The sequence below is a fragment of the Pelodiscus sinensis genome, chromosome 6 (assembly GCF_049634645.1).
Source record: "Pelodiscus sinensis isolate JC-2024 chromosome 6, ASM4963464v1, whole genome shotgun sequence".
Taxonomy (NCBI): domain Eukaryota; kingdom Metazoa; phylum Chordata; order Testudines; family Trionychidae; genus Pelodiscus; species Pelodiscus sinensis.
In genome coordinates, this window is record NC_134716.1 from 85,107,966 (window position 1) to 85,134,884 (window position 26,919).

Here is a 26,919-nt window from a genome sequence, read left to right on the forward strand (position 1 = left end):
TGGACCAACCCAGCAGCACCCCACCTGCTCTGCCCCAGGCGTCCTGATTCAGCCGCTGCTGAAACTGATCAGCAGCAGCTGAATCAGGACGCCTGGGGCAGAGCAGCTGGGGTGCTGCCGGGTTGGTCCAGTAGCGCCAAGGAGCAGTGCTGCGGGACCAACCGGCAGCACCCCACCTGCTCTACCACAGACCCCGGGCTTTGCTCCACGTCTCCCTGGTCTGCTGGGGGGGGGGGGCACTAGCTGCGTCCCCCCCCCCCCCGCAGCAGACCAGGGAGACGCTGAGCAAAGCGGCGGAGGGCCCGGGCTGGACCCGCGGCGCTTCCAGATCAGCGCCGCGGGTCCGGCCCGGGTCCTCCGCCGCTTTGCTCCGCGTCTCCCTGGTCTGCTGGCTCCCCCAGCAGACCAGGGAGACGGGGAGCAGCTTTTCTCACCCCGGAGGAGGCAAGCGGCGGGACCAGGCGTCCCGCCGCTCCAGTCCTCCGGGACGAGAAAATCCCCGTTCGTAACTGCGGATCCGACATAAGTCGGATCCGCGTAACTTGTAAGGCAGCATGTACTGCTAATCATCTGTGTTATACAGAAGTTGCCTTTTCACTCAGATATTCTTCTTTTTTGTCTTTCCCATATTTAATTCCCTGGAAACTAGACTTGCTTCAAAATATTTTTTCTACACCTACCCAAAAGAGAGTCTACTACTTAGAATAACTCCAGACATGCAGCTCTCTCACTATGTTCTTTTTTTTTTCAGATAAAAGAATAAAATGACTGTTCAGATAACTTGTTAGTCTTGTTTCTTCAAATCTTTTTTATTTATTCAGCTGAGCAGTCTAATAATTTTAGAGAAATAGGAAGGGATTGTGTTATTTCTTTCAGGATATTATCAGACTGTATTTTCTTGTCATTGTTAAGGAGCATCTTACGGTTCTATTAGGTGTGAAGTTAATACTACAAGAAAAAGTTATCTAGCTCTAACCAAAATCATAGTTATCTACATTAGGATCATTTCTATTTTGCTACCAGAATCTGAAAGGATCAGGATTTTGTGCAGCCAATCTAGCAGGCTCATTTGAAAGGAATTGAGGTGCATCGGTAAGGGCAATTGTTGCCTGGAGCTGAAGGAGAAAGGGTGTTGTTCCTGGCTGGATGAGGGAGCTGCAGGACTGCAAACCAAGCAGTTGCTGGAAGATGCCAAAGGAGAAGTTCAAACATGTCAGCCATACAACAAAGGCAAAAGTGCTGAGGCTATGAGGAAGTGGCCCAGGGAATTGTAGCAGCAACATGGTTTAGTTAAAGGGACATGTTGTTATTCAAAGGGACCCTGGGCTGGCACCTAGAGTAGTGGACAGGCCTAGGTTCCTCCCATTTGCCACTGGGGAAGTTGTTTGGATGTTGAACTAGGAAAACAGCCTCCAGAAGGGGACCTGAACTGTTCAGTAGCCAAGCTTGACCAGAGAGTCCCAGAGATTGTGAAGACGTTGCCTCCAGGGAGGGATCTCTGGGAGTATGGCTCAATACCAGGAATGCTTAATGATCTGAATTACTGATGGACCTGAGCCTGGAATGGCTACAGGAAGAGAGAGGCCACCAAGGGATACTGGAATAGGCCCCCATTACAATTGTTTACCCCAGGATGGGTTTGTGTTTTATGTTCAGGCTGCATAAGACTTGAAGAAAGGGATCAGTTAGAGAGAGTGTGAAGACACATGCACAAGGCCCAGGGGGCAAATGCAAGAAATGAGTGACACCCTGTTACAACCTCTAAACAGGAAACATTTAAATAGTGCTGGTTGTAGTAAGACGAGGGCCTAACGCATAGGCCCTAGGTCTGTTATGAGGCCTGACCGACAATTGTCAAGACTCTGCTAATATAAAGCAAAATTAAGCTGTTAGCAAGAGACAGGGCCTGCTCACAGAACTTGGCACAAACAAGGCTGATAGTGCAGAAACGCTAACTGGTAGTAGGCACAGGCTGTACGCACATTCCAGACGGGTGGTGGTAACACCTCGTTAAGAAACATCTTGGTACCAATACACTCCCCACAGCTCACTGGGATATACCAACCCAGGTTCAGGACAGGGTCTAAAATGACATCAGGATGGACAGAGATGTTTTGACCAAACCACTGGTGCAAGGCAATGGGTGGTGTCTAGGTAATGTCAGAGAGTGGCAAGCTGATACATCAGGTAATGTCAGAGAGTGTAACTTTTTTGTACATGTGCGATGGGGCAGTGCCCGGCGCTCCCCGCACTCAGGCCAACCCCGGGACCCACCGGGAGAGCCCGGAGACGCGGTCCGGCGGAAGCAACGCCGGCGCGGCCGAAACGGCCAGCGAGGGACGGGAGGGGCAAACCCCGGTGCCGGCTGATGACGTCTCCGGCGTCCCCATGCCGTGGGTGGGGCCACTGGACGGTGGGGATGCAGCACAGGGGCGGAGCTACGGGCCGGCGGCAGGATATTCAAAAGGGGACCAGGAAGGTCCTCAGGGGGAAGGGCAGAGGCGGACAGAGGCGGAAGAAGGAGACCGAGCCGGGTAAGGGCCTCCTACAGACGTGGTCCAGGAGAGCGAACTAAGCTCCCCGAAGGAGGGGAAGAAGTGGCCCAGGGCGGGGCTGCGGAACCCGAGAACGGAGGGTTTGGGGTTGGCTACCCCCTCCGTTGAGTGAGGACGCTGACCTCACCTTAGGGCCCTGGGCTGGGGTCCGGAGCGAGGGTGGGCCCGGACCCCTTTCCACTCCCTCCTGGTGGCAAGTAGAGAGGGAACCAACAAATCATTCACTGTTTGCAGCATAGTTTCTACCGGGATAACTGGCGGCTGTGCAAGGGGCCTCGGGGTCCCGATACGTCCTGGGCGCCGGGCCTGCAACAGGAGGGGGACCCGTGACAACATGTGTATAAAGATGTGTTTCAGAGAGGCTGCCTTTGTCCAGCGTAGGGGGCAATAGAGAATCCTACTGTTGACTGAGTTGAGTCCATTGCCTGTGGGGGAGGCACATATGTATTAGCATCTGATCTGGGGGGCTCTTGACTGTGTTTCATTTGACAATAAACCTGGTTTGGGTGCCTTCTCCCTTATCTGATTTTGTGGTTTTTGGGGGCTCTCTCACAGTCTGCTGTACTGACTACCTGCACAACATATAGAGGGAACACACACGCACACATTCAAACAGTTATCTTTATTGGCCAGAGCAAGATACCTGTTGGGACACCAGACTGGTGACTTTTGACCACACTGGTAAAGAGTGCAGGTAAAATCACACTGACTATAACAATGATCTACTGCTTTGAAGCTTATGATGATCTACAGTTGGGTAGGTCATCTTCCATTTCTATATTCTAAAGCAGGGAAAACACCATCTTTACTGCAATCTCTGCACATTCATTTCGGATCTATCCAAACCAACCAATCTATCCAGCAGTCCACCTTTTTGAATCAGTTACAGCTATTCTATGCAAATGTTGTGAGACAGAGGCCTGTACACTAAGTTGTCCAAGGTTTAAAAAAAATAGACCTGTACTGTAAAAGAATATGAAAAGTTGGAGACACATAGGTGGATCCAAATTGGATTGTGTACATTAGATTTAAAAAGTTGGGACATTACCTCTTCAAAGCTCCTGGCAAAGTCACAGGTTGGCATAGCAATGAGTTGAAAGAAAAAGAATCACTGGCATATGCTTTTATTGGTTAATGTGGTGAAGCTGCTGCCTCTTCCTGGGCATAATATATCTCCAGAACACAAGTAAGCGGGGGTGGGGGAAATAAGATACACTTCACTGGGGCCGAGTCTGGCCTAAGGGGCCCAGCCAGAGGGCCACAAATCCATCACCAGGAAGAGAAATTCAGACTCAGTTGTGGCTGTTTGAATTTGATTAAATGTCATTTAGTCAAACTCAATCTCAGTGATCACATTTGTCATCAAAAACTGAAGATGATCTACAATGGCACAGGAACACACAAGTCATCTTGCTCTTTTGCCTGTGGAATGTGAATTCGTAGGAAAACATCGACTTTCGTGAGGTCTTTTGTGCTTGGAAACCTATGCCATTTCAAAACAAATGTACATTTTTCTTTCCGTAGTGTCTATGTGGATGAGATGGGAATCCATGATAGGAATTTATCCTGACCTCAGCAAAATATTGCTAAGTGGGTGAATTGAAAGGAGCAAGGTTTACCATCATGGCCACCACCCACTCTATTCCCGGAGACAATGTTATCTATCAGGATATCACTGGGCCTTTGTTGGCCTAATCCTGAAAAGCATGCAAATTATATTGAGCTTGCAAATAGGATATTTATAGTTGTAAATTTCCTGTTAGATTTTCAGGACAGACGTGTGAAATCTTAACCCCAACTGTCTGCCCATCTTTAGCTTGTGGAGTTTATTTACACTTTCAAGGGACCTTTACTTGCATTTTAACTGTTCAAGAAAACACAAACACTTGTTGCTCTGTTTCTATTTACAGGTTAACAGAATCAAAACCCCCAAACAGATAGATGAGCTTATAGAAATTCAGAGTGACACAGGAACCTGGTACAGAAGGTGTTTTGTTAGAATCCGCACAGAGCTGTATGGGGTAAGTAATAAAATCCAAGTGTATGTGGTAATAAGTGAGCTATCATTAGTGCCCAGAAATGGGAATGTACTAGAGTATAGCTGACTATTACCTCTGGCTTCAGAACAATCACAAAATTCCAGTTTCACAGTCCAGTGGGAGAGAACTGAGCATTGTAGAAAATGATGGATCCATTCTTTAGACAGAAAAGGGCAGCCTAGGCCCTTATGCGTCATTCCTAACAATAATATGGCTCTATGTCTCAATCATGGTTTAAATATATACTGGAAAAACCAGTGTGAGATTGGGTGAGAGGGAACACAGGATGATGGAATGGTTCTATCTGTATGAGGTTTGGGGTGGCCACATCCTTTACAGATAGCAAAGCCATGAATAAGTTATGCAGGTCATCCAAAATGAATGCCAATAAAATCTTTATAAGTTACTATGCAGTCATGTATTCAGCATTTACCAAATATTTTACAGGAAAACTTAGAACTGTTTTATAGTGTTTCATAAACGCTAACTGGGCCTGTTTTCAATATCTTACCTGTAAAGCCAAGATAATTTACTTTGAATCCTAGAGTACAGACCTTGAAAAGAGAGAAAAATTATCAGTAACTCATTTGCAAGCCACTAAAAATGATCTAAAATAGCTTTCCCACAGGTAATAATGTCACAATGATAAATGTGTATGCTGAAATATGTATGCTACAGTTGGCCAAAAATGTTTAATCAAAATGGTTTTTCCATGGAAAATTGGGTTTTTGACTAAATTATTTGCAAAAAGTATCTGTTCTTTCTCTCTATGTGTGTCTGTTTTAAGTAAAAGAAACAAAAATAAGCAGACAGAATCTGTAATATTTTGTCAGAAAACAGAAATATTTCTGTTTAGATTAGATATCCTACAACAATGCCTCATGGAAGTTGTAGTTCATTTGCCTCGCGTCTCCTTTCTCTGTGTCCTCTTGATTGTACAACATCTCCTATGATGTACAATGGCCAGGAAATTCCTTTCTTCTTCAGGAGGGAAAATAGTGGTGAATCCTAGGAGATGTCATGGACAACCCCATTTTCCAACCAGCTCTATTGTAAAACTTCTGAAATGAGGACAGTCCCAGCTCATTCCCATTTGTATAAAGGACCCATTTCTAGATGTGATGGGACATGACATACCAGATTTTAAAACTGTCACTATTTTAGGGTGGAATATAGCCTGTCATCCACTTAGAACAGTGTAATATTGGCAGGAAAGATGGAAATATTTCTGACTGTTTTGTTTGTTTTGGCCAGTGATTGTTTGAATCTGCATAGGGCTTCATAGTGAATCCAGTGCAGAAGAGGCCATCAAATGTGCATAAATGGAGTATGGCAATATCAAAACCTGCTTTTACCCGCACCAGTGTGCGAGTCTGGCCTGAGAATCAAAGAGCTGCAATGCGATGCCCCTTGCTTTCGGCTGCACTGATGAAGCAGAGAACAGAATCCAGGCATCTATTGCTTAATTTATTTGTCTAAAACACTTGTTTATTTTTAAACTTATGTTCTCATATTTTACAGATATGGTTAACATTTATGAGATGTTTCAACTATCCAGTCAAGGACAACACAATCAAACTTACAGCTGTATGGTTCACACTGTCTTTTGGGTAGGATTGACTTGGATTCTTGGTGAATTTTCCATGGTTAGCCTGTATATCTTGAAATATAGATGAATTTTATGCTGACAGTCATGCTGGATTCAAATCTGCTTTGTCATTGCAGTGTTCTTTTCTCATTAACTATACTTATGCAATTACCTTTGAAATAAAACATCATATTTGGGAGATATTCCATTTTTGGTTCACCACCTGGCACCTTAAAGATCTCAGATTTTCAGAGAGTTGGTGCCCTTTGAAAGTCAGGGTTCTACAAGGTATTGAGGTGTGTGACTGAAAACTCTGGAACTCCAATTCACTTGTCACTTCTGAATATTTAGGCCCAGCATGCTCTCTTTTGGAATAAAAAGAGATTTCCTGTGAGAGGGGAAAAAAGCAATTAAGGATCAGAGTTTGTATAACACTTGTGTTGTTATTATTATGGCTTATTGTTCCATGCATATGTTTCAATGGTAAACAGATGCTGCAGTAATTCACTTATTTGTTTCCTTATTAACCTAATGACTGTCATTCTATATAGATTTAAATTGAGCTTTCAGAAAATGAATTTTTCTTGTATTTTAATAATAATTCATTATTGTTGTGATACATTTATCCTCATTGAAGTTCACTGAGGAACTGGAGAGTTAAACTCATTTTTTTAATTCTTCAACTCTTCTCCGCCTCCATAAAATGCTCTACCCTGCCCCTACCTCAGGATCCCTTCTACAGCAGCATCTCCTTGTCTCTCTTGCAACTTCCCATCATACAAAGTACCCCAGCCTCTCATCCACTCCAGCTTCCAGCCCATTGTCCCCTGTTTTCAGATAAGATTTTTGAGAACACATTGCTAGAGTAAGAGATACAGCACCTTACTTAGGTTTTGGAATTTCCATAGCAATCCTATTTCTCTCTGCTCTCAGGATAAGCCAGCAAATGTTCAGACCATTGCAATTAATATGCAATGTAAATTTGCTGGGGTCCAAACCCTAAGTAATAAGTTTAAACTTCACATTCACATTCACTATAGTGAAGAGAGCTTGGCCATGATCTTCCAGCCACTTAAAGTCTGCACTGGGACTGCACAGCATGAGTTACTGACAGAACATCTGCACTTGGGATCTCCAGCCTCCCTGCTTCCCGCTGGTGGTGTTTCTGCTGGGTGTTTATGCATAGTCTGGCACAGCATAAGTCAAAGCAGGGATTTGTAAACACATAGTTCCAATGGCCCTAACAATCTTGGAAGCTCAACAGGCTAACCTAGTATCTGTAAGGGCCTAGAGGCCTATGATGCAGCCATGAGCTCTGATCCTGATCTCTGACCCTCTTTATATGTGTAAGACCCCACTATTTTGGCTTTATACACGCAAAATGCATTTTATCCTAAAAGCATTACCATGCTTGATATTCAAAAATCTAAAATTCAGGTAGAAGTAGAACTATTTATGTGGATAAAGTTATCTGCTTTAAGTAGTCAGATGCTGTAGGGTGTCTTCTAGTTTGTACATACTTCTGAAGTTATGATGAGCTTTGTGACTGAACACTTCTGCTTTTCACAGCTACTATGGGTTGTCTGTCTGGTTCCCTGATGTCATTAAACATCTGCAATCGGACGAATATGCATCCAAAGTGAAGCGTTTTAACGGAGAGAGAATTTCAGATTTCAGCTTCAATTTCACATTGGAAAATCAGATTCACACCAATGGAACATATATCAATGACAGGTTGACAGATTTTGGTTAAGAAAATATTGTTAATGTCACTAACATTTCAAGCTTCTGCCTAGAGGCCTGTCTGTGTAGTAAAAAGTATTCTGACAGGTTGAGCTCTATATGATTATAAGGTTCCATGTAAGTGGGTCCCTTTTGCTGGATTGAGGCTTTCGGTTTTTTGGAGAGACCAGATTAGAGGATCCACATAATTGGTACTTACTTTCACCATGAAACTCAGATTTTCACATGCAATGTGTGTGGCATATGAAGTGAAGGAGATGTAATTTTCGTGTCTAATGGCGGGAGAAAGGGTGGGGTTTTTGGTTCCTTTCTACATTTTTCTTCTTTCCTGATACTCATTTAGGATCCCTTCTGACAAAATGTTGAGCTTCAAAAACACTGAGCATCTTACATAGAGCAAAAAATAGCTGAAAAGGCATTTGGTAGAAAGTATGAACTGTTGTAAAAAGTAAAAACGCACATGAGCAATGTGCTTTTATTTTTTAAATTGAGTCCAGAAATCTGAAGGCACTAGTTAGAATTTTACAGAGCACAATTCTAAATGGCTTACTTATGTAAAGACATCAAAGAAACACAATTATGTTTAATCACTCTATGGTCACAGAGTTGTTTTAAGTGTCTGGTCTCTGTCTACAATACATATGTATACAATATAAACTATATTAAGGTTCTAAGCCTTGTGGTACTAAATAATTGTTTTTATATAATACAATTACATTTAAGTTTGTAACATTAATGGTTTTGATAATATAAGAAGGCTTCTTGTTGAATAACAATTTGAATTTAGAAGCAATTAAAGTTTTGTTCAGTGCAGAGCAATTGATATTTATGACTAGCCTACTTCATTTGAATTAGCATCTGCCTTCCGAATTTAGTTCTATTTCATGAGCTGGACACTGCCTTGTTCAGTAAATTTCATTTATTGTGCCATCTGCGGGGCTAGGTACTGCAGATCATGTCCAAATAAAAGTACTTGTAAAATATAACTGAGGCTCTCAAATCTGCCTTGAACCTAGCAAGTATGCAGACTTTGATATGTGAAAGTTGTGAACTGCTTGGGTCCCCTTTAAACAATCGAGACAATTTTTTAAACGGGAGAGCCAAATACGGCGGTGTTGTGAAAAAGGATAATGGGTTAACACTGAATTCCAGTCAGATTATAATCAGTCTGTGTCAGATGAAAAAAGGTACTGTAGTCAATCAATGACTAGACTGAAAGTAACATTTTCCTGTTCATCAGAGAAATGATTAGTAGAGAAATCATTAGTTAGTAACCTATAACAATCAAAATAGAATTTTGGGCCACCTTTTTCCATAAACTATGTGATTCTCAACATTTTATTTGTGAGTCAGTTTAATTCCTACCATTTTTATTGACCATACAATAAATTTGTTTGATGGTCTTCCACCCTTCACTCCTACCCCCAAAAAGAACATTGCTCTTTGACCTAAAATTTTAAAATGTTCTTGGTGTATGAAATGAGAAGTTTGTGTAATAGACATTTAGCTAAACAAAGACTTATTAGGGTTTGTTGGCATATTATGCTGTTTCAACTATACTAGCAAAGGGATCCTAAGGTGGATGCAGGAAAAATTGTGTTTTTGTCAGTGGTGCTCATTCTGGCCCCCAAAAAGTTATATGCCAAAAGTACATCTAGACTAGTAGCTTTTGCCAGCCCAGCTATGTTGGTCTCAAATCACACCTCATCACATCCTTGATCAAAATAGCCATAGCTATGTTGGCAAAAAGTTAGTTGTGTAGACTTAGCCTAAGAATATTGAGACACAGGTTTTTATTATAATTATGATTATCTAATAGGTTTCTTTCACTTTTTTAATTAATTAAATAAAAGGTCAAAAAGCTATGGTGTTAGTTATGAGTGTCAGTAACAAGGAGGGGCCAGAAAGCAAAAAGTCCTAGGAACAAGAATAAAGCAGTTTTAGAATAGCGTGAATAAAAATGCATATTTATAATTCTATGCACAGTCATTGGAATTGCACATGCAGTCAAAAGTAGCAGCACAAAGATTTCCATGTAACTGTCTAGCAGGTCATCTACACATGCAATATTTGTGACTGTGTCCCAAAATTTGTGAGTGACCGTGTTGGGTTTTTTTTAATGTAGGCCAAAATGTGTTTGAGCCTGGTCTGGTGGAGAAGGTTTTGTCTGGCTGTAGAAATATATATTTTTTTAATTAAAAAAGGTCTGTTAGCATCTCTACTACTTGTTTATTTCAAGTCAGATTTCTGGAGCCTTAACAAAGAAGACTATTTAACACTGCTTGTATATTACATCAGAGTGCTAAAGTTCTTTAGATATTGGCTAGAGATTAGTGATAACTGCAAGATTTTTAACCTTGTATTAACTGTGAAAAAGATAATTGCATCCTTATGTACATCCAGCAGCTGTGTTGGAATGTCATTAAGTGAAAGCAATATATTCAACAATGGTGTCATAGCATCAGTCAATCAACCATTCTGACACTAGAGCATCTTTCTGGGAAGCACTATGTTTGTGGGGGTGGGAGTTCTGAGAATCGCATCCATGTAAGACTGCACAGCTGAATCAGCTGTGTCTGCCTCTGGTCATGATGCATGGAGACAGACTGATGAAAATTATTTGTATTGGGCAGGTTTATTATGATGAAGTTTAAATCAGTTACTTTTGAAGACTCCCTTTTTAAGAATTGCTTATTTGAAGATGTTACTTCACTGAGCACGTACTTCAGGAACTGTACTTTTATAGACACCAACTTTTCCAACACAGGTATGCTGAAAGGAAAATCATATTTCTGTCCAACTATCATGGTCTTATTTCACAAAGCCTGCTTGACAGTGGTATGATAGCTGTAAAGGAAACAGATGTCAGTGATATAATACAAGACAGAATCTCCAGCACCAGGCAGAGCAGGAATCTTAGAACATTCAGAAACTTTTCTGTGGTTTTGACTAGATGTTGACTGCCCTGTGCTGATTGGCTCTTTGCTGCAGCCCTCTTCCTCCCTTTGTCACACAATCTCTTCGCCATAGCTGCCCGTTACCCTCTTCTCTCCTGCCCTGCCCTCCTCACCTCTCTTCCCTTCAAGGTGTCCTTTCCCCATCCTTTTTCTTTCCATTTAACAGAGCCCCTCCTAACTAAACCCATTTTTTTAAAAAGTGGGCACTAATGTGACATTTGCTGTTGCATTAGTACACGGTCTGCTGGGTGTTTAAACCTCTTTTCTCACCCTGTGTCTTGTCTCGCTGGACTGCAAGCTCTTCCAGGAAGGGACTGTTTATTGCTGTGTTTGTACAGTACCTAGCACAATTGGACCTCACTCTTGGTTGGTCCTTAGGCAGTACCATAATAAACATGCTTATTAATAATAATAAAAATAAAGGAGCATAGCTTTTTACAAAGATTACAGGAAATGAATTTGTCACTTTTAAAATGGTTTAATTATCTCTGTGAAGTTTCAGAATGCATAGAAGAAAGTGTATTTATCTGTAGGCTGATTGTTTTAGTTAAACTTATATTTGATTTGGTTGAATGGGAGCTTTACAAATATCAGTGTCAGAGCTGTCCCCTCTATATAATAGTGATATGGAATATACTACCACATTTGGGGGGAAGGGATCTGAGTTCATGAATCATACACATTCTTTCTCTCTTCTCCCATGTTACCTATGCCAATAAAGGGTGGAAGTATTGCAGAGACAATGGGACATGGCCTGATTTTATTTATATAGTTGTAAATCCAGAGTAGCTCCATTTTGTTCTGTGGAATCCATTGTAAATAAGATGAAAATCTGGTTCATTGAGCCTAATATTTGGGATATATAGTAGCTCTTATTGCTCTCCACCAAGGCCATCTTGCAAGCCATGTTGCTAGGCTTCAGAGGTTAAAAATGAACAGTCCCCTTTGCCTGAAGGGAAGGTCTCCATGACTTGAGGCTGACAAGAGTTAGAGGAGCAAAAGGGAAAATGCAGGGTGTGACACTCCAGAAGGAGTGTGAAGGATACTGGGGGGAAACTGTCTACATGTAATAGTTTATTTGATTCCTGGTTCAAAATGTAACAACTAGAAATGCTTTAAACCTCTGGAGAGCCATGCTCAAATCCTAAAATGGTTCAGGGGTAGTATTGAGGGTCCTGGAAATAAATGGCTATGTGGGACAACAAGGTGGAGCTGCCACTGATGCTCTGGCCTCATTTGTGTCTCACTAAAAAGAAAACAAATAAAACCCCCACATCAGGCTGTTTGCAGAGCTGCCACTTAAGGTTTCTCTACACAGGGTGTGTCTCTACCAGAGGGGTGTTATTTGGAAAGTGTGGTAACTACCATGAGTAGACCATGCTGACATGCTCTAAAAGGTCCATATTAATGCTGTGTTTGGATCCGTGCACACAAGGTGCCTTTCAGAGCAGGGTCTGCATGATGTAATGATAGCGCCCTCCAGTTTTATACCTCTCTAGAAGCATTGCTGCCCTGTGTAGACAAGCCCTTAGAAAAATTATGTTTTATTAAGAGATGAGCTAATTGCTTCTCAGTGATTCCAGATCATTTTTGCAATCACTTTTTTAGATTAGAACAGCAGTTGAAAGCTAAAATCTCATCTGAGTTTCCTGTGCACACTTGTCCTCACCACAAACCCACTGAAAGGTGATGTGCTTGACAGTGTCTGTTCAGTTGAGGCCCAGGTCTGTAGCTGAATATGACTGAGGAATATCGACAATGCTAGGTGTTGGAAGTTTGTAAATCTCTACTAGGCTGGGTGGTAGGCTGTAGTACTAGCCGCCAGTTAAGTAAAGCATGTATGGAACTTTAAGCCACAGTTTATGTGCTTAGGTAGATCAGCGCCACCATAGTATCTTATTTTCATGAGCTCTAAACTCATCTGGAGAATGTTTACTATGAGCGAGGGGGGCCACAAACTAACAACAGAGACTAGCCACATTATACTAAGCAAAGCAGTGTATATGTGCAAGCTCCTATTTGTCAATAAGACTGTCTAATATTGGGATGTTTAAAAGCATATGCTCTAGCTGGGATATGAGTTATCTGATATTGTTTTAGCTGATGCTTCCCCTTGTTTCCACAGATTTCAAGCAATATAAATTCATTGACAGTGAATTTATAAACAGCCCATTTAAGCACAACAAGATAGGATGTCAGATTACCTTTGATGATGACTACAGTGCCTATTGGATTTATTTTGTTAATTTCCTGGGAACTTTGGCTGTGTTACCAGGGAATATTGTATCTGCTCTTCTGATGGACAGAATTGGACGTTTAACAATGCTAGGTATGGGCTTTGCCAAAAGCCTAAAAAATATTTAAAGCAGTTTACATAATACAAAGTTTGCTGTTCACAAAGGCAAGAACAACTCTCTTCCAGGGACATTTTCATTAGTGCCTAATCCTCTACATCTATAAAAATACCACCCTCATATTAGGTTTGGAAATTAACAGATAAGGAGCACGGCCAGTTCTCCACTGACATGTATTTGTTCGTCACTTGGTATTACCATCTCGTAAAATAAATATACTATTTTAAGCACTTGTTGTGGGATTTTAAAAAGTGCTTAGCATTGGCTTGCTCCCATTCAAGGGTACCTCAGCTGGTGGCATAGGCCATTTAGCGAATGTAGTAAAAATTAGAAAATATAGACTGGTTTCTGTTTTGGGACAATAGTGGAGGGTTGATGTCTTCCCTTTATAATGACACATTTATGCTAATTTTAATTAAATAACAAAATAATTGATTGTGTTGATTTTCTGTGAGCAGCGTCTTTTATAAAGAATGAGTCATCTAAAATGAATCTTGTTAGTTTAAGATGATACATAAATGCCTTCCTTGTAATTGCAAGACATGGTCCCTACTAATAGTTGCCATAGAAAATAAGATCTGTATTAGAATTTAGTTTTAAATTCAAATGTGCAGTTCAGTTATTTAAACTATCCAGTGTGTAAAGGCTACTGTTATGCAAAATAAATAAGATTATAAATATTATTATTCTGTAAAAACAATTATTGTTATTTTTTGTCTGCCTTGGATATAGGTGGTTCTATGGTCCTCTCTGGAATTAGCTGTTTTTTCTTGTGGTTTGGTACCAGTGAATCCATGATGATAGGCATGCTGTGTTTGTACAACGGCCTCACCATCTCAGCATGGAATTCCCTTGATGTCATTACTGTGGAACTGTACCCTACAGACAGAAGGTACATGAAACATAATTGTTAATTCTCCTGGTTCCATTGCAAAACATAGTCAAAGACTTGACAATGTAGCAGTGTGCTAGTCTTCCACTCCTTGTTTGTCTTGCCAAGAGAGGAAGAAAAGAATCTAGATTCTGAATGGCTTGGGATTGAAAATAGTTTGAGACAGATATATTCTCTATGGATGTGAAAATGTAAATCCAAATTCTGTTGTTATTTAGACCAGTGTTTCTTAAATATTTTGAGACCACGGAACATCAAACAATATTTTTTTATGCAGAACACCTATGCAAATTTTCTTCAAAAAAAATTGTCAGACAAAAAAAGACAAAAATAAAGAAGTAACAAAACAAGAGGTCACGGCACACCTGCGAGTTGTTCATGGAATACCAGTGTTCTGCAGAACATAGTTTAAGAAACATTGATTTAGACTGTGTTCATCTGTAGTGATTCTGCTAAATTCAGTGGAGTGATTCTGGATTTACAATAGTGTAACGAAGGGCAGAATTTGGTCCAAAGTATAGTTGTTAATTGACTTTGAAATAATGTGGAGACTATAATAGAATCACTGGCACAGGGATTTGATAGTATTTTTGAGAGGACTAATGGGTTTCGGTCAAGTACGAACTATTAATCAGTCCAGTGAGGATTTGTATGAAGGGTCAGCAGGTATCTATCTACATGATCTCATTAACCAGCTACAGAGAGGCCTCTGAGCACTGCTTCTGACCTTTCCAGGTTCCTGAAGGGGCCTCAGGACACTTCCATTTTCTGTAAGAAAGTTTCTAATTTAACACTGAGATTGGAGCCCTAGATGATTGGTTAATGTCAGCAAAGGGATTAGAAGGACAAGTATGTATAAGATGTTGTTGATCAAGAGTAAAACTGTGTAGTTGGACTCCTGTTTTATTTAGAAGATCTGAAAACAGACTGTTTATTTTCTCCCTTTTATTCTGAAAAAAATGCTTCTGATGGAATCCCTTCTCATGCGGGTCTATGGATTTTGCTGCATCCTATTGTAATCACTCACATGTTTATCTGGAGATTGTTTTCATTGTTGTTTAACATCAGGTTGTTGTTGACTTTTCTGGGCATTGTCCTTCCCTGGTTTTGGGAAGTGACTGGTAACACAGGGACCACTGGCCATGTGATCTCTCCCCCAGCCAGAACAACTCCCTGCCACTCCAGGTCCTGCCTCTCCCCATCCCTGTTCCACCCTTTCCCCTCTAGATGGACTATACCACCACAATGTATTACATTAGCAGGCAGGGTAGAGCCTGGTGGCCATGCACCTGCCCAAGAGTTCAGGAGCTGCCCTAGACGAGCTGCCAGCAACTGGCACCCTAGGCGAAATGCACAATCAGCGCCCCTGCCTCCAAAACCCTCCACGATTGTTTATCTTGGCACCCTAAAGGACCACCTAGTTCGCCTGTATTGACAGGCCGCCGCTGCCCAAGACCATGAACCTATTAGCAGATCACCTCAGCAGGACTTTCTCATCTCGCCACAAATGGTCACTCCATTCAGAACCAATCAGTAGAATCTTCCAGAAGTGAGGGAGTCCCCAGACGGACCTGTTTGCATCCAGGCAGAATGAGAAATGTCATGTGCTCTGTTCAGTCAGGAGGATAGACAGGGTCTCCCTATCAAACACATTTCTGCTCCCATGGCCGGGGGCCCTGCTGTATTCCTCTCTGCTGGGGCCATAGGTTCACAGAGTTCTTCTGAAGCTCAAAGAGAACTGGGCAAAGGTTTTCCTCATGGCCCCCATGTAGCCTCACAAGCACTGGTTCAGCACACTGCTGGACCTTTAAGAAGCTGACCCATTGCACCTACCTGTGGCCAGATCTGCTGTTTGAAATCCACAGCAATCTTCTGCACCCAAATATGGCAGTGCTACACTTGACAGCATGGCTATTGCATGTTTAAACATGGACTAATGGGAATGCTTGGCCTGGGTTCAGCTGGTCTTGTTGGATAGCAGAAAACCCGCCAACAGAGCAGCTTACCTGGCCAAGTGGAAAACTGACCCCAAGCTTGGCTTTGAAACAGCATATCTGGGCTAATCAGGCCACACTGTAGGTGATTCTGGATTACTGTCTGCACCTCAAACTCCCACGCTGGTCCCTGTCATTGATCAAGGCACACCTGGTCGTTATTTCAGCTTTCCACCTTCCATTCTAAGGCAGACAGTTCTTTGCTCAGAATGTTACAGCCTGTTTTGTGAAAGGTCTGGTCTGGAGCACTTCCACCTGCACGTCCAGGATCCCTCCCTGGGACCTGCATCTCATGCTGTCGAGGCTCGCGGGGCTTTCCTTCTAGTCCCTGGCTTCCTGCTTTCTCCTGTTTCTCACCCGGAAGGTTTTTTCCATTGTGGTTAAATCAGCCTGCAGGGTGTTTGAAATCAGGGCACTTATTCAAAACTGCCCTATATGGTGTTCTACAAGGATAAAGTTCACTTGCAACCACACTTGGCATTTTGGATCAAAATAGATTCCCTTGGACATCAGATGAAGAATGTACTCTGCATGCCCTGGATGTCAGTACACTGGCCTTCTATGTAGATAGGGCAAAGTCAAAGTTACATCTAATTTTTCCTATCCCATGTGAAATGAATTTTGTTATGGTACCAACGTGGAGGTGATCAGTATTCTCTGTTAGCTGTGTGCTCAGGCAACCACCCAGGAGAGAGTTGGGTGCTCCCTAGCTGATTAGCAGAGTGCCCACAGCCAGCAGCACGTTTTTTTGTTGGTGGTGCACATCTGCACATGCCCTGGTATTTACAACAAAATTTGATACTGTGTCAGGTAGATTGAAGTGTTCTCCTACAGGTTTTTGTATATTGCCATTCCTAATATACAAACAGTAGCAGATTTAAAGGTAGCCATCCTGCAGCAAAAAAACTTCAAGACCAGATTTCAAAGAGAAACTACAGTGACACATACAGTTCATCTGCAAATTTGACACCATCAGTTTAGGATTAAACAAAGACTGTGAATGGCTAGCCAAGTACAAAAGCAGTTTCTCCTCTCTTGGTGTTCACACCTCCAGATCAGCTGCTAGAAGTGAGCCTCACCCTCCCTGACTGAATTAACCTCGTTATCTCTAGCCTTATTCTGGCCTGCATATTTATACCTGCCTCTGGAAATTTCTACTACATGCATCTGATGAAGTGGGTCTTTGCCCACAAAAGCTTATGCTCCAGCACTTCTGTTAGTCTATAGGGTGCCACAGGACTCCTTGTCGCTTTTGCAGATCCAGACTAACACGGATTCCCCTCTGATACCTGAGTGTGAGAGAGGCTCAGGCCTGGTGCAGTGCAGTGGGGTGTGAGGACTCTGGTTGGAGATGTGAGCTCTGGGGTGGAGCTGGGTTGAGGGCTAGGGAAGAAAAAGGTTATTGCAAGGAGAGAGGACCCTCCCCACAGCAGCAACTGGGCAGTGGGGGAAAGGCACCTCTCCACACTACCGCAGCTTCAGGGCTGGGACTGCAGGAGAGGTGCCCTTCCATGGCCCTGTCAAGTTCAAGCCAGGTCTGGGTTGGATCTGGAGGGGGCCACCCTGGCTGCAGCTGGGTTCATGCCATGGTAGGTGCAGTCCACCCTGGCCATGGCTGTGTTCCAGCTGCAGTTCCATTCTGGCCATAATAGGTCTGGGCCAGCACTGGGTTCACCCCTCCCCAGGACATGGCAGTTTGGAGGTGGGCTCAGGTAGGGATGGCTCTCCCACAGTTGCAGCAGGTCCCCAGGCAGGTTCCTGGAGTGCCTCTATGGTACTAAATGGGCAGCTGCCCAGCCATGCAGTTACACAGCTTACAACTGTGCACTACTTTTGCTGATGTTTCTCTGCCTGTAGGGGAGGTCAGTAACTAGCAATAAAGCAAATCAAGGTGTAGTTGGAGAGTGGGCTAGAAAAAAGCAGGTGTTTTCCAGCTGTGGGAAGTGAGGCTTAACATAGGCAAGTGACCCATCCTGAGAACCCCTCCCTTCTTCCAATTCAGCTCCCAAACAGGTCTTCGAAGCTGACTGGACCACACACACCTGGAGATTTGCCAATGTCATGAGGGCTAATAGTATACATATTTCATGAATTGTACTGCAAGTAATGTATGTAACATATTGTCTCTTTACCATTTGGGTAAATGTGAATTTTGAACATAATCAATGTACAGTGACACATTCAGTTTTTCCCTGTCTTCATGTAACTGCATGATAGAGTTTGGGTAGTTTCAGTAACTAACTGCATTTCTGACCCTTTATACATTTAGATCTTTTTTTTAAGAGTAACCTTAACTGAGAGTTTCCTACATTTTCTAATGCTTGGGTTTGGGATAATTACACTATTGCTTTAATGTTGTTTGCCCTAATGACTGCTATGTATATAACTCCATCTTCATGCTTGTTTTCTGAACATACACTATAAATCTTCATCAGAGCTGCTCCACTGCAGATATGAGACTACATAGAGCAGTGTTTCCCAATTTTATTCGGCCACGGAACCCTTTCAAACTTGAAAGAATTTCGCGGAACCCCTAGTAATAGTCTTATATATGGAGCAGGATGTCAGAGCAAGCTGGGAATGCGGGGTCTTGGCAGTGGGAGGGGAGTGAGTGAGAGGGATTTGGGTGTGGGGTTTGGGCATGAGTGGGGATGCTTACCTTGCTTTGCACCCTGCTGCAGAAGAGAGAGCCTCCAAGCAGCACGTTCTTGTTCCCCCAGCAGGAGGGCGGAAGCAGGAGCTCAGTCCCCCTCCCATGCAGCGGGGATCTCAGCGCAGCTACAGCACCATTTCAGGCTTCCCACTGGCAGAGCTGGAAGGTGTAGAAACCCTGACCTTCCCTGCCAGACCAGACTCTGCCACTTTTCCAGTAGGAGAGGGATGGGGAGGAGCGCGAGGAAGAGAGAGCGGCAGTGCGGGGAGAGGGAGCGGCGAGCCCAAGCGCGCCCCGGTGAGGGGGATAGAGCCCCAGCCAAGTTCTGTGCAGCCCCTGCTGAGGCACAGGCGGTAGTTTAAAAATGCTGAGGAGCAGGAGCGGCTCCTTGGTGCCTTGGACCCAGGCACCCCTTCCCTCTTGGCAGCAGCAGCTGCTGTAACAAGCTGCGACCTGCACACAAGAAGGAGGAGGCTGCACAGCACTGGAAGCCCCATGGGACAGGGGCTGCCGCGCGGTGGTGGGGCAGCTGCAGTGGCTGGTGGAGCAGCCAGAGAGGCACGCTGCCAGAAGCCCGTCCCCGCCAGCACAGCTCCATTGGGAGCTGCCTACAGGCTCTGCATGGGGTGGGGGAGTAGAATTTTCTTGCAGAACCCTTAATTTCACTTCGAGGAATCCCAGGTTTCCGCCAAACACCATGGCTGCGTCTAGATAGGCATGATTTTCCGGAAATGCTTTTAACGGAAAAGTTTTCCATTAAAAGCATTTTCAGAACAGAGCATCTAGATTGGCACGGACGCTTTTCTGCAAAAGCACTTTTTGCGGAAAAGCATCTGTGGCCAATCTAGACATGCTTTTCTGGAAAAAAGCCCCGATCGCCATTTTCGCGATCGGGGCTTTTTTGCGGAAAACAAATCTCAGCTGTCTACAATGGCCCTTTTGTGCAAAAGTTTTGCGCAAAAGGGACTTTTGCCCGAATGAGAGCAGCATTTCTTATAGTAGGAAGTCAGTGCTTTTGCGGAAATTCAAGCGGCCAGTGTAGACAGCTGGCAAGTTTTTCCGGAAAAGCGGCTGATTTTCTGGAAAAACTGGCCAGTCTGGACACAGCCCTTTTGGGAAACACTGATATAGAGTATGAAATAGGATATGCACCTATTCTCTAATTAGGATTTTAAAATTATATATTATTGATGACATGCGACAGTAACTCTGATACTTCTGGATTTTTCTTTGCTGCTTTATTCTCAAATTTTTGTACAATACAATGATTAAAATATTCTGCATTAGTCCAGTTTATAATGGCAGAAAATGGGTCATTAAAGATAATTTGTTGGCCATCACCTTATTTCTAGATGGTTTCTCAGCCAACAGACTAGAAAGCCTTTAATTAGTCTCAGTCCCTATAATATCTGCCCCAAATTGATTTACTGGAGGTCTTCCGAAGCATGCTGTTGTCCACATGTTTAAGAAATCTAAGTTTTGAACCCTAATGAGCCTCCCAGATTAACTGACAGGGAAAATGCTCCCTCATATTTTCATGCAATCTCCAAATACAGGCAGTCCCCGGGTTACATGGATCCGACTTACATCGAATCCCTACTTACGAACGGGGTGAGGCAACCCCGCACTAGTTGCTTCCCCCCAGCAGACCAGGGAGACGTGAAGCTAGCGCGCCTCCCCCCCGCCCCCCCCAGCAGACCAGGGAGACGCGGAGCGGCTTTTCTCAGCAGACACCTCAGCTTGAGAATAAAGGACTGAGGGAAGTGAGGTGTGGGAGAATAAAACTGAGCTCTGGAGAAATGTTTGGCTAGAGTTTCCCCTACAATATGTACCAGTTCCAACTTACATACAAATTCAACTTAAGAACAAACCCACGGTCCCTATCTTGTACGTAACCCGGGGACTGCCTGTACTTTCCCCTCTGATCTCTGAGATTTTTTTTCTTATATAATTATATCTCAATTACACTAAATAAAACTCTGTTAAAAGAACATTATTATGATTTCAAAATCAAGCATTCAAATGTTTGGAAATACCAGAAGTCACATTCAGTGCAGAAGATGGACAGTGCTCCCCTGCTGAGCAAGTTTTCCAATATTTCTTCCTTATTTAGCATGTGTGTCCATATACTATTTACTGCACACCAGTCAAACCCTGAACTGACTATAGAATTTCCCCCATGTTTTTTCCCCTCTAAGGTGCTCTCACTGTAGTTTCTTAGTTCTTCACAATCATAAATAAATTAATCTTCACAACTCCAATGTGAGGTGAGATGGTATTCCTGCTCCCTTTTCACATAGGGGGAACTGAAGCACAATATGGCCAGAAGCGTTCACTAGTTTTGGATGCCCAGTTTGAGACAACCAGGGACCTAACTTTTCAGAATATTTAGCATTTTATAACAGTTTATAAGCATAGCACCCATTGACTTCAGTTGAAGCTGTGAGCTGCAACACTTCTGCAAATCCAATTCCAGGGAATCAAATCGGGCACCCAGAAACTGAGAAACACGCAACTAGTGAAGTGTGGCTAAGTGACTTGCCTGGCATCACACAAGGAATCTGTGGTAGAGGTAGAGATAGAACCCAGTTCAACAGAAGACATTCAACTACTTTAAGCATTGAGACTTTCCTTTCTCTTATGACATTTCCCTGCCTATTTCATTACACACCTTCCAGCTTCTTCAGCAAATGAGGTCCTACAGAAAACAGCCTCCTTCATTATGCATGCTCTATGCTGAGCACTGAATCAGGCAGGAGTCCTGTGGAAAAAATATGTAGTCAAGTAACTAAAGACCTGTATTGCATGGGAGGGTAGAATTAAGGTCGCACGGGCAACCAGCTCTGTCTATATTACACATTTGAATGGAATAAGGCTAAAATTCTCTAAAGAAAGAGATGTTTAGGAAGATTTTCATATGTTTTAAAATTCAATTGCTACATTCATACAAATGACAACCGCTTCTTGTGAACTAGTTTGGGGACCACCAGGATTAAAAGTTAGAACTCTCACCAAGAACCAGATAAATAAGCCAAACCTCAGTGAACTTTGAAATAAGATTGATAAGTTGGTCACCTCCTCCCAATCACATTAGATCAAGTAACACCACAGTTCATTAACTTCACTATGACTGCCAGACATCTGGATATTTATCTTGGCCACATAATTTAGAGTTCACGATGTATGTAAAATACAATCTTCATATCCTGTCTTTCCCCAGAGCATTTGAAAAGAGTGCAAAGAGTTCAGTCAAAAATGAAAAATTATAGATCTACCTACTGCTCAGTGCACCCATCCTTCATTTCCCTTTCTGGGTCTTGAGAACTCCCTCAGAGTGATAAACATTATCCACAGGATATTTTAAACCCTATGTTTCATTATTGCTGCTGTCAGACTAGAAATTCTGTATTCATCTCAGACACAGCTTTTCAGTCACTGATTCACAGTGCGCTTCCTGGCAGTTATTTTCTACTGCCATCCTGTGGATATGGTTCATCTACACTCTATTGAAACAAGATTGTTTTCTTATTATATGAAATGTCTCAGAAATGCAGGGTTGCCCAAGTTTATTCCCTTTTCTTTCCCTGTGGTGCAGGCATTCTGAATAGTAAACTCATTTATTTATGTGATGAACTATAAATAATTCACTTCTCTTAATTACTGGGATTATGATTCCTCAACAAATCATAGCAAAGTCTCCTCCTCAGTGCTGCAAAGGTATCTAGTATATTTTTTCTATCTGTCCATTTATTTCACATCCATCATTAGAGTATCTGATGGCATTACCAAATTGTAAAACCACGCAGGTAATCTAAAGCTATCCTTGAATTTTCCTTTCTCCCCCCCACTTTAGTAGCAGATATAATCACCTAGAATTTCTATTCGCCATTCTTGCTCTTCTACTCACATTTTTTTAAAATTTGTATTCTCTTCCACTCCACGGCAAGGCAGAACAGTGGAATTTTTAAACCTGTTCTCCCGACAAAAACCCTTATAAGTGTTTCTTTGCTGTCTTTATTTTTAGGCTACTGCTGTATGTTTTATATCAGATAGGATCTCAAGGAGGATTCATATGTAATACAATCCTGATTATTCCCATCTGTTGACTCGCACTTGTCCTGTCCAGCAGATGACTTCAGATAAACTCAGCTGGATTTTTTTTTTTAAAAAGCACATGGGTTTTATTAACTCACTTGATCTAGTTCTCTAGGTACTTGTCAAAGTGTCTTATCCCCTCCCTCTCTCCCTCTCCCTCTTCAGCAGCAAGGATCTAAAAATCCAAGGTCCCTAATTCTCTGATCATAGTTCCTTTTTTTATGTCTCCAATTCTATACTTCCATATGTGCGGGTAGAATGATCACATTACAGGGATTTATAATCTGACTATACAGTTGTCCTTGATGAACTATTCATTTGACTGCAGAAAAAGCAAATTCTGTAATCCTCCTTTTGGATAGAACTTTGCATCTTGTTAGTTTATTTATATGAAAGGGTTAGAAAGTGGACGTACTTGAGTTGTTAACATTAGAAGATTTGAGAGAGGTAGCCGTGTGAGTCTGTACTAGAAAAAAACATAAAACAACGAATAGTCCTGCAGCACCTTAAAGACTCACAAAACATGTAGATGGTATCATGAGCTTTCATGGGCACAACCCACTCTGAAGAAGTGGGCTGTGCCCACGAAAGCTCATGATACATCTACATTTTTTTGTTAGTCTCTAAAGTGCTGTAGGACCATTTGTTGTTTTTTATTAGAAGATCGGCCATAGCATTTTGAGGTAAAAAATTGCTAGCTTCCATTATGTCTTCTCACATATATTTCAGGGTGCCGTGATAATGCTATTCATAGTCTTATAGGAGGGCGTGGATGGACCCTACCACTGGGTCTGGACAGTAAAGTGTCAGATCTCTGACCTGTCTAGACAGATGCCCCTGCAAAAGCTGCAGGGATTTCAGGAAGGCCAGACCATTAAGTTTAATAATAGAAATTCCTGGCCCACTGAAGAATATACATGACATCTGTGGAAAGAACACTGATGATCTATAGGCTTGGGTAAGTGACCTCCCATTTTTAGTCACTTTGGACCCTGACCATTTTTCTTTTGTACTTCAACTAAAACTGTGATGGACAACCTAGTAATTGGGCCATACAAGTGACTCCCCTTCATCTCAGAAGGCCAAAGAATTGTCATAACCAAGATGGTCTCCTGGGATAGGGTAGTTTTGCTAACTACGCATTAGCATTTAGAATTTGTGGGGTATTCCAACTGAACCATAGCAGCACTGTGATTGGAAGCAGCAGGAGCACAAGGTATGTGCAAACAGCTTACACCTAACTTCAAATGCCCTTGCTTTACATGCACACCACGTTAGTTGGAAAAAACTATGCAGGTGGAAACCAGTGGAATCTGGCAACCCTGCACATGGGCAATGGTAAATAAAATGTCTCATGGGCCACACATAGAACCCAAATGGGCTTCATGCAGCTCTTGGGCCACATGTTGCCTACCACTGGGCTAAAGGAAGTCACTTCCCTTTGTCATGGCTTAATGAAACCAGCTCTCCCTAGCATCAGAACTAAAATCTACCATCTAATGGCCACCACACTGCAAGACCTGCTCACCCCCATATTTCTAGAGAATTTTGCATATTGTTATTCTGTTGTTGTTAGAAGATATAAAATAAATAATTTTGAAAGAGTTGCACAAATCCACCCCACTGTTCTCTCTGTATTGAAGTGATGTGTTCCTGTCAATTTTCTAAGTGGTGCACAAGGGATTGTGACTACATAACTCCCCCATCACTAATGGGAATCACACGGCTAATTGCTCACATAGCGTCAGAAAACAGGAGTGTGTGCCAACGATCTGCCCATTAACTGATCAATGTAGTGCAGATTGGTACAATGTTTGGGAATGATTTCTCGCCTTCACTGCATTTCAAGCCACATTGAGTGCTTTGATGATTCACCACGTTTCCTTGATGATTCAGAATGTCAGTACACTTGATCTCCTCTTCTATGAACTGAAACACTGCTTGCAGCAGACACACAGAGGGAGACCGTGCCCTGTTGTGCTTGGTGATTGGGGCAGATATAGACAACATTTTTCAGTCCCTCCGTTGTACTAGATTGTGTTATGATACAGTGAAGGGAAGTATTAATAGGGAATAGAATGATTTGAATCACAAATATTTTAGCAAATATGTTTGTATTTTAAAGCTGTAGAGCCTGACACAGCATTGCTTGAGTGCATCAAGATTGCACAGTCAGACCTATACTTTCAAGATCCAAGTAAGCAATCAGAGGTGATTAAAGCCAGAGAGAATGCTGCTCAGGTGCAGGGAGCAAGAGCTACATTATTCAGATATTTTTATTCCTTCTTTTGAACATCTTATTTTTGTTTCTGGTCATAATTAACATGGTATTTGTATGCAAAATGATATGCTTAAAGATCAAAAAATTGCATTTACTAAAGTGTTGTTCACTTTTAAATCATCAAAATAGTCAAGGGCAAAGACAAATGGGTTTATTTTAACAATCTTATTCATCTCTCCTTATGGTTATTTTATAGTGTTAACGAGATCACAGAATCAGCTGCATCATCCAGTTACAAAAGTTTGACTAGGCCAATTATTTTTTCCAAAAAAGCTGGGTTTTTCCAATGCCTGAATACTGCACCAATTTAATTAAAATATATTACATACCATCTTCAAAAATTGCCTTTGTGTTTGAAATAAAATACAGAGACATCCATCAGATAATCATCGCAGAATATACCGTAGGTTCTGAATGTGCTAGATGTAGAGCACAGAATATGAAAATAAATGTTCCAAAATGCTCAGGAAATTATATGTAAGTCCTTGTTATAACTAGATGATGTAAGCAGATAGCATCTATGAAGCAATTTATCTCCATAAAGTAATATACAAAATATACCCATATGTTCCTTAGCATTGCCTTTCCAAAAGTTTCATGTCTCGATTTGTACCTAAATTTGCATTAGTTATATCTATAGTCTTTTGTTAGTTCTGTCAAAACTTGTTCTGTTAGTTCATACGGTGTTTAGGGCTTGTCTCCACTACCAGGTGGATCAACGCTATGGTGATTGATCCACTGAGGGTCGATTTAGTGAAGACCTATTAAATTAACTGCTGAATGCACTCTTGTCAACTCCAATACTCCACTGGAATGAGAAACACATAAAAGTCTGAGAGAGTTTCTCCCACCAACCAAGTGTGGCATACACATTGCAGATGTGGTATGTTGACTGCGGATATGTTATTCACTGAGCTGGAATTGCTTACCTTCAGTCGACTTTAGCCCGTATTGTAGACTTGCCCTTAGGCTGAGACATGTTGACAGAAAAGGATTATATTATCTCTATATAAATATTGTTTCTCTCAGTGTTCATAATCTTTTGAGCAAATTTTGGCCGTAGGGCACTAGTGAAAACTACAATAAGTGTACTGTGTGTGTGTGTATATATATATATATATATATTTGTGTATGTGTAGTATTGCCCCATTTTGCACAATGGGACTCCCCTCCTCCTTACTACACAAACTCTGCTGGGGAGATGGGAAAAATCACATTCTGTTCTTTGGGCCCCTCTAAGGGTATGTCTATATTGCAGCTTGGAGTGTGCTCCCCAGCATGTGTTGACAGACATATGCTAACTCCACTCAAGCCAGAGCACTAAATATAGCTGTGTGGCCAAGGGTAGCATGGCCGATGGCTCTGGTTAGCTGACCAAGAACATAATGAGGGGATCCATGTGCGTATATTCAGAAGTCTGGCCCAGGCTGCTGCCCATGTTGCTCCAACTACACTGCTGTTTTTAGTGTGCTAGAAGAACTAGCACCTGTTCAGGTACCAGCTTCCTTCAGCAGTGTTGCCAAAGCTCCCAGGCATGGTCTACACTACATTGGAAGGTCAAAGTAAGATACGCAAGCACATCAGCATTGATCTTCCTCATAGTGTAGACGTGTCCCCACAGTCCTCCCCTTGATTGGTTTCTTCCACAGCTCTTAAGAACATAAAAATGGCCATTCTGGGTCAGGACCAGTATCCTGTCCTCTGGACCAGGGCCATTCTGTCTAGACCAGTATCCTGTCTTCTGACAGTGGCCAATGCCAGATGCTTT

The 26,919-nt window shown here is 42.3% G+C and overlaps 1 protein-coding gene across 3 annotated transcripts in view; it reads left to right on the plus strand.

Moving 5' to 3' along the window:
- SV2C (synaptic vesicle glycoprotein 2C) overlaps positions 1 to 26,919 on the plus strand; it is a 201,004-nt gene that overhangs the window by 160,476 nt on the left and 13,609 nt on the right. For all 3 annotated transcript variants that reach the window (XM_025185249.2, XM_006124253.4, XM_025185251.2), the window contains 6 exons: positions 4,466 to 4,576; positions 6,116 to 6,204; positions 7,752 to 7,916; positions 10,559 to 10,692; positions 13,008 to 13,211; positions 13,969 to 14,128. In XM_025185249.2, coding sequence (XP_025041034.2) covers positions 4,466 to 4,576; positions 6,116 to 6,204; positions 7,752 to 7,916; positions 10,559 to 10,692; positions 13,008 to 13,211; positions 13,969 to 14,128 — 863 coding nt within the window. The remainder of the gene's footprint in view (positions 1 to 4,465; positions 4,577 to 6,115; positions 6,205 to 7,751; positions 7,917 to 10,558; positions 10,693 to 13,007; positions 13,212 to 13,968; positions 14,129 to 26,919) is intronic.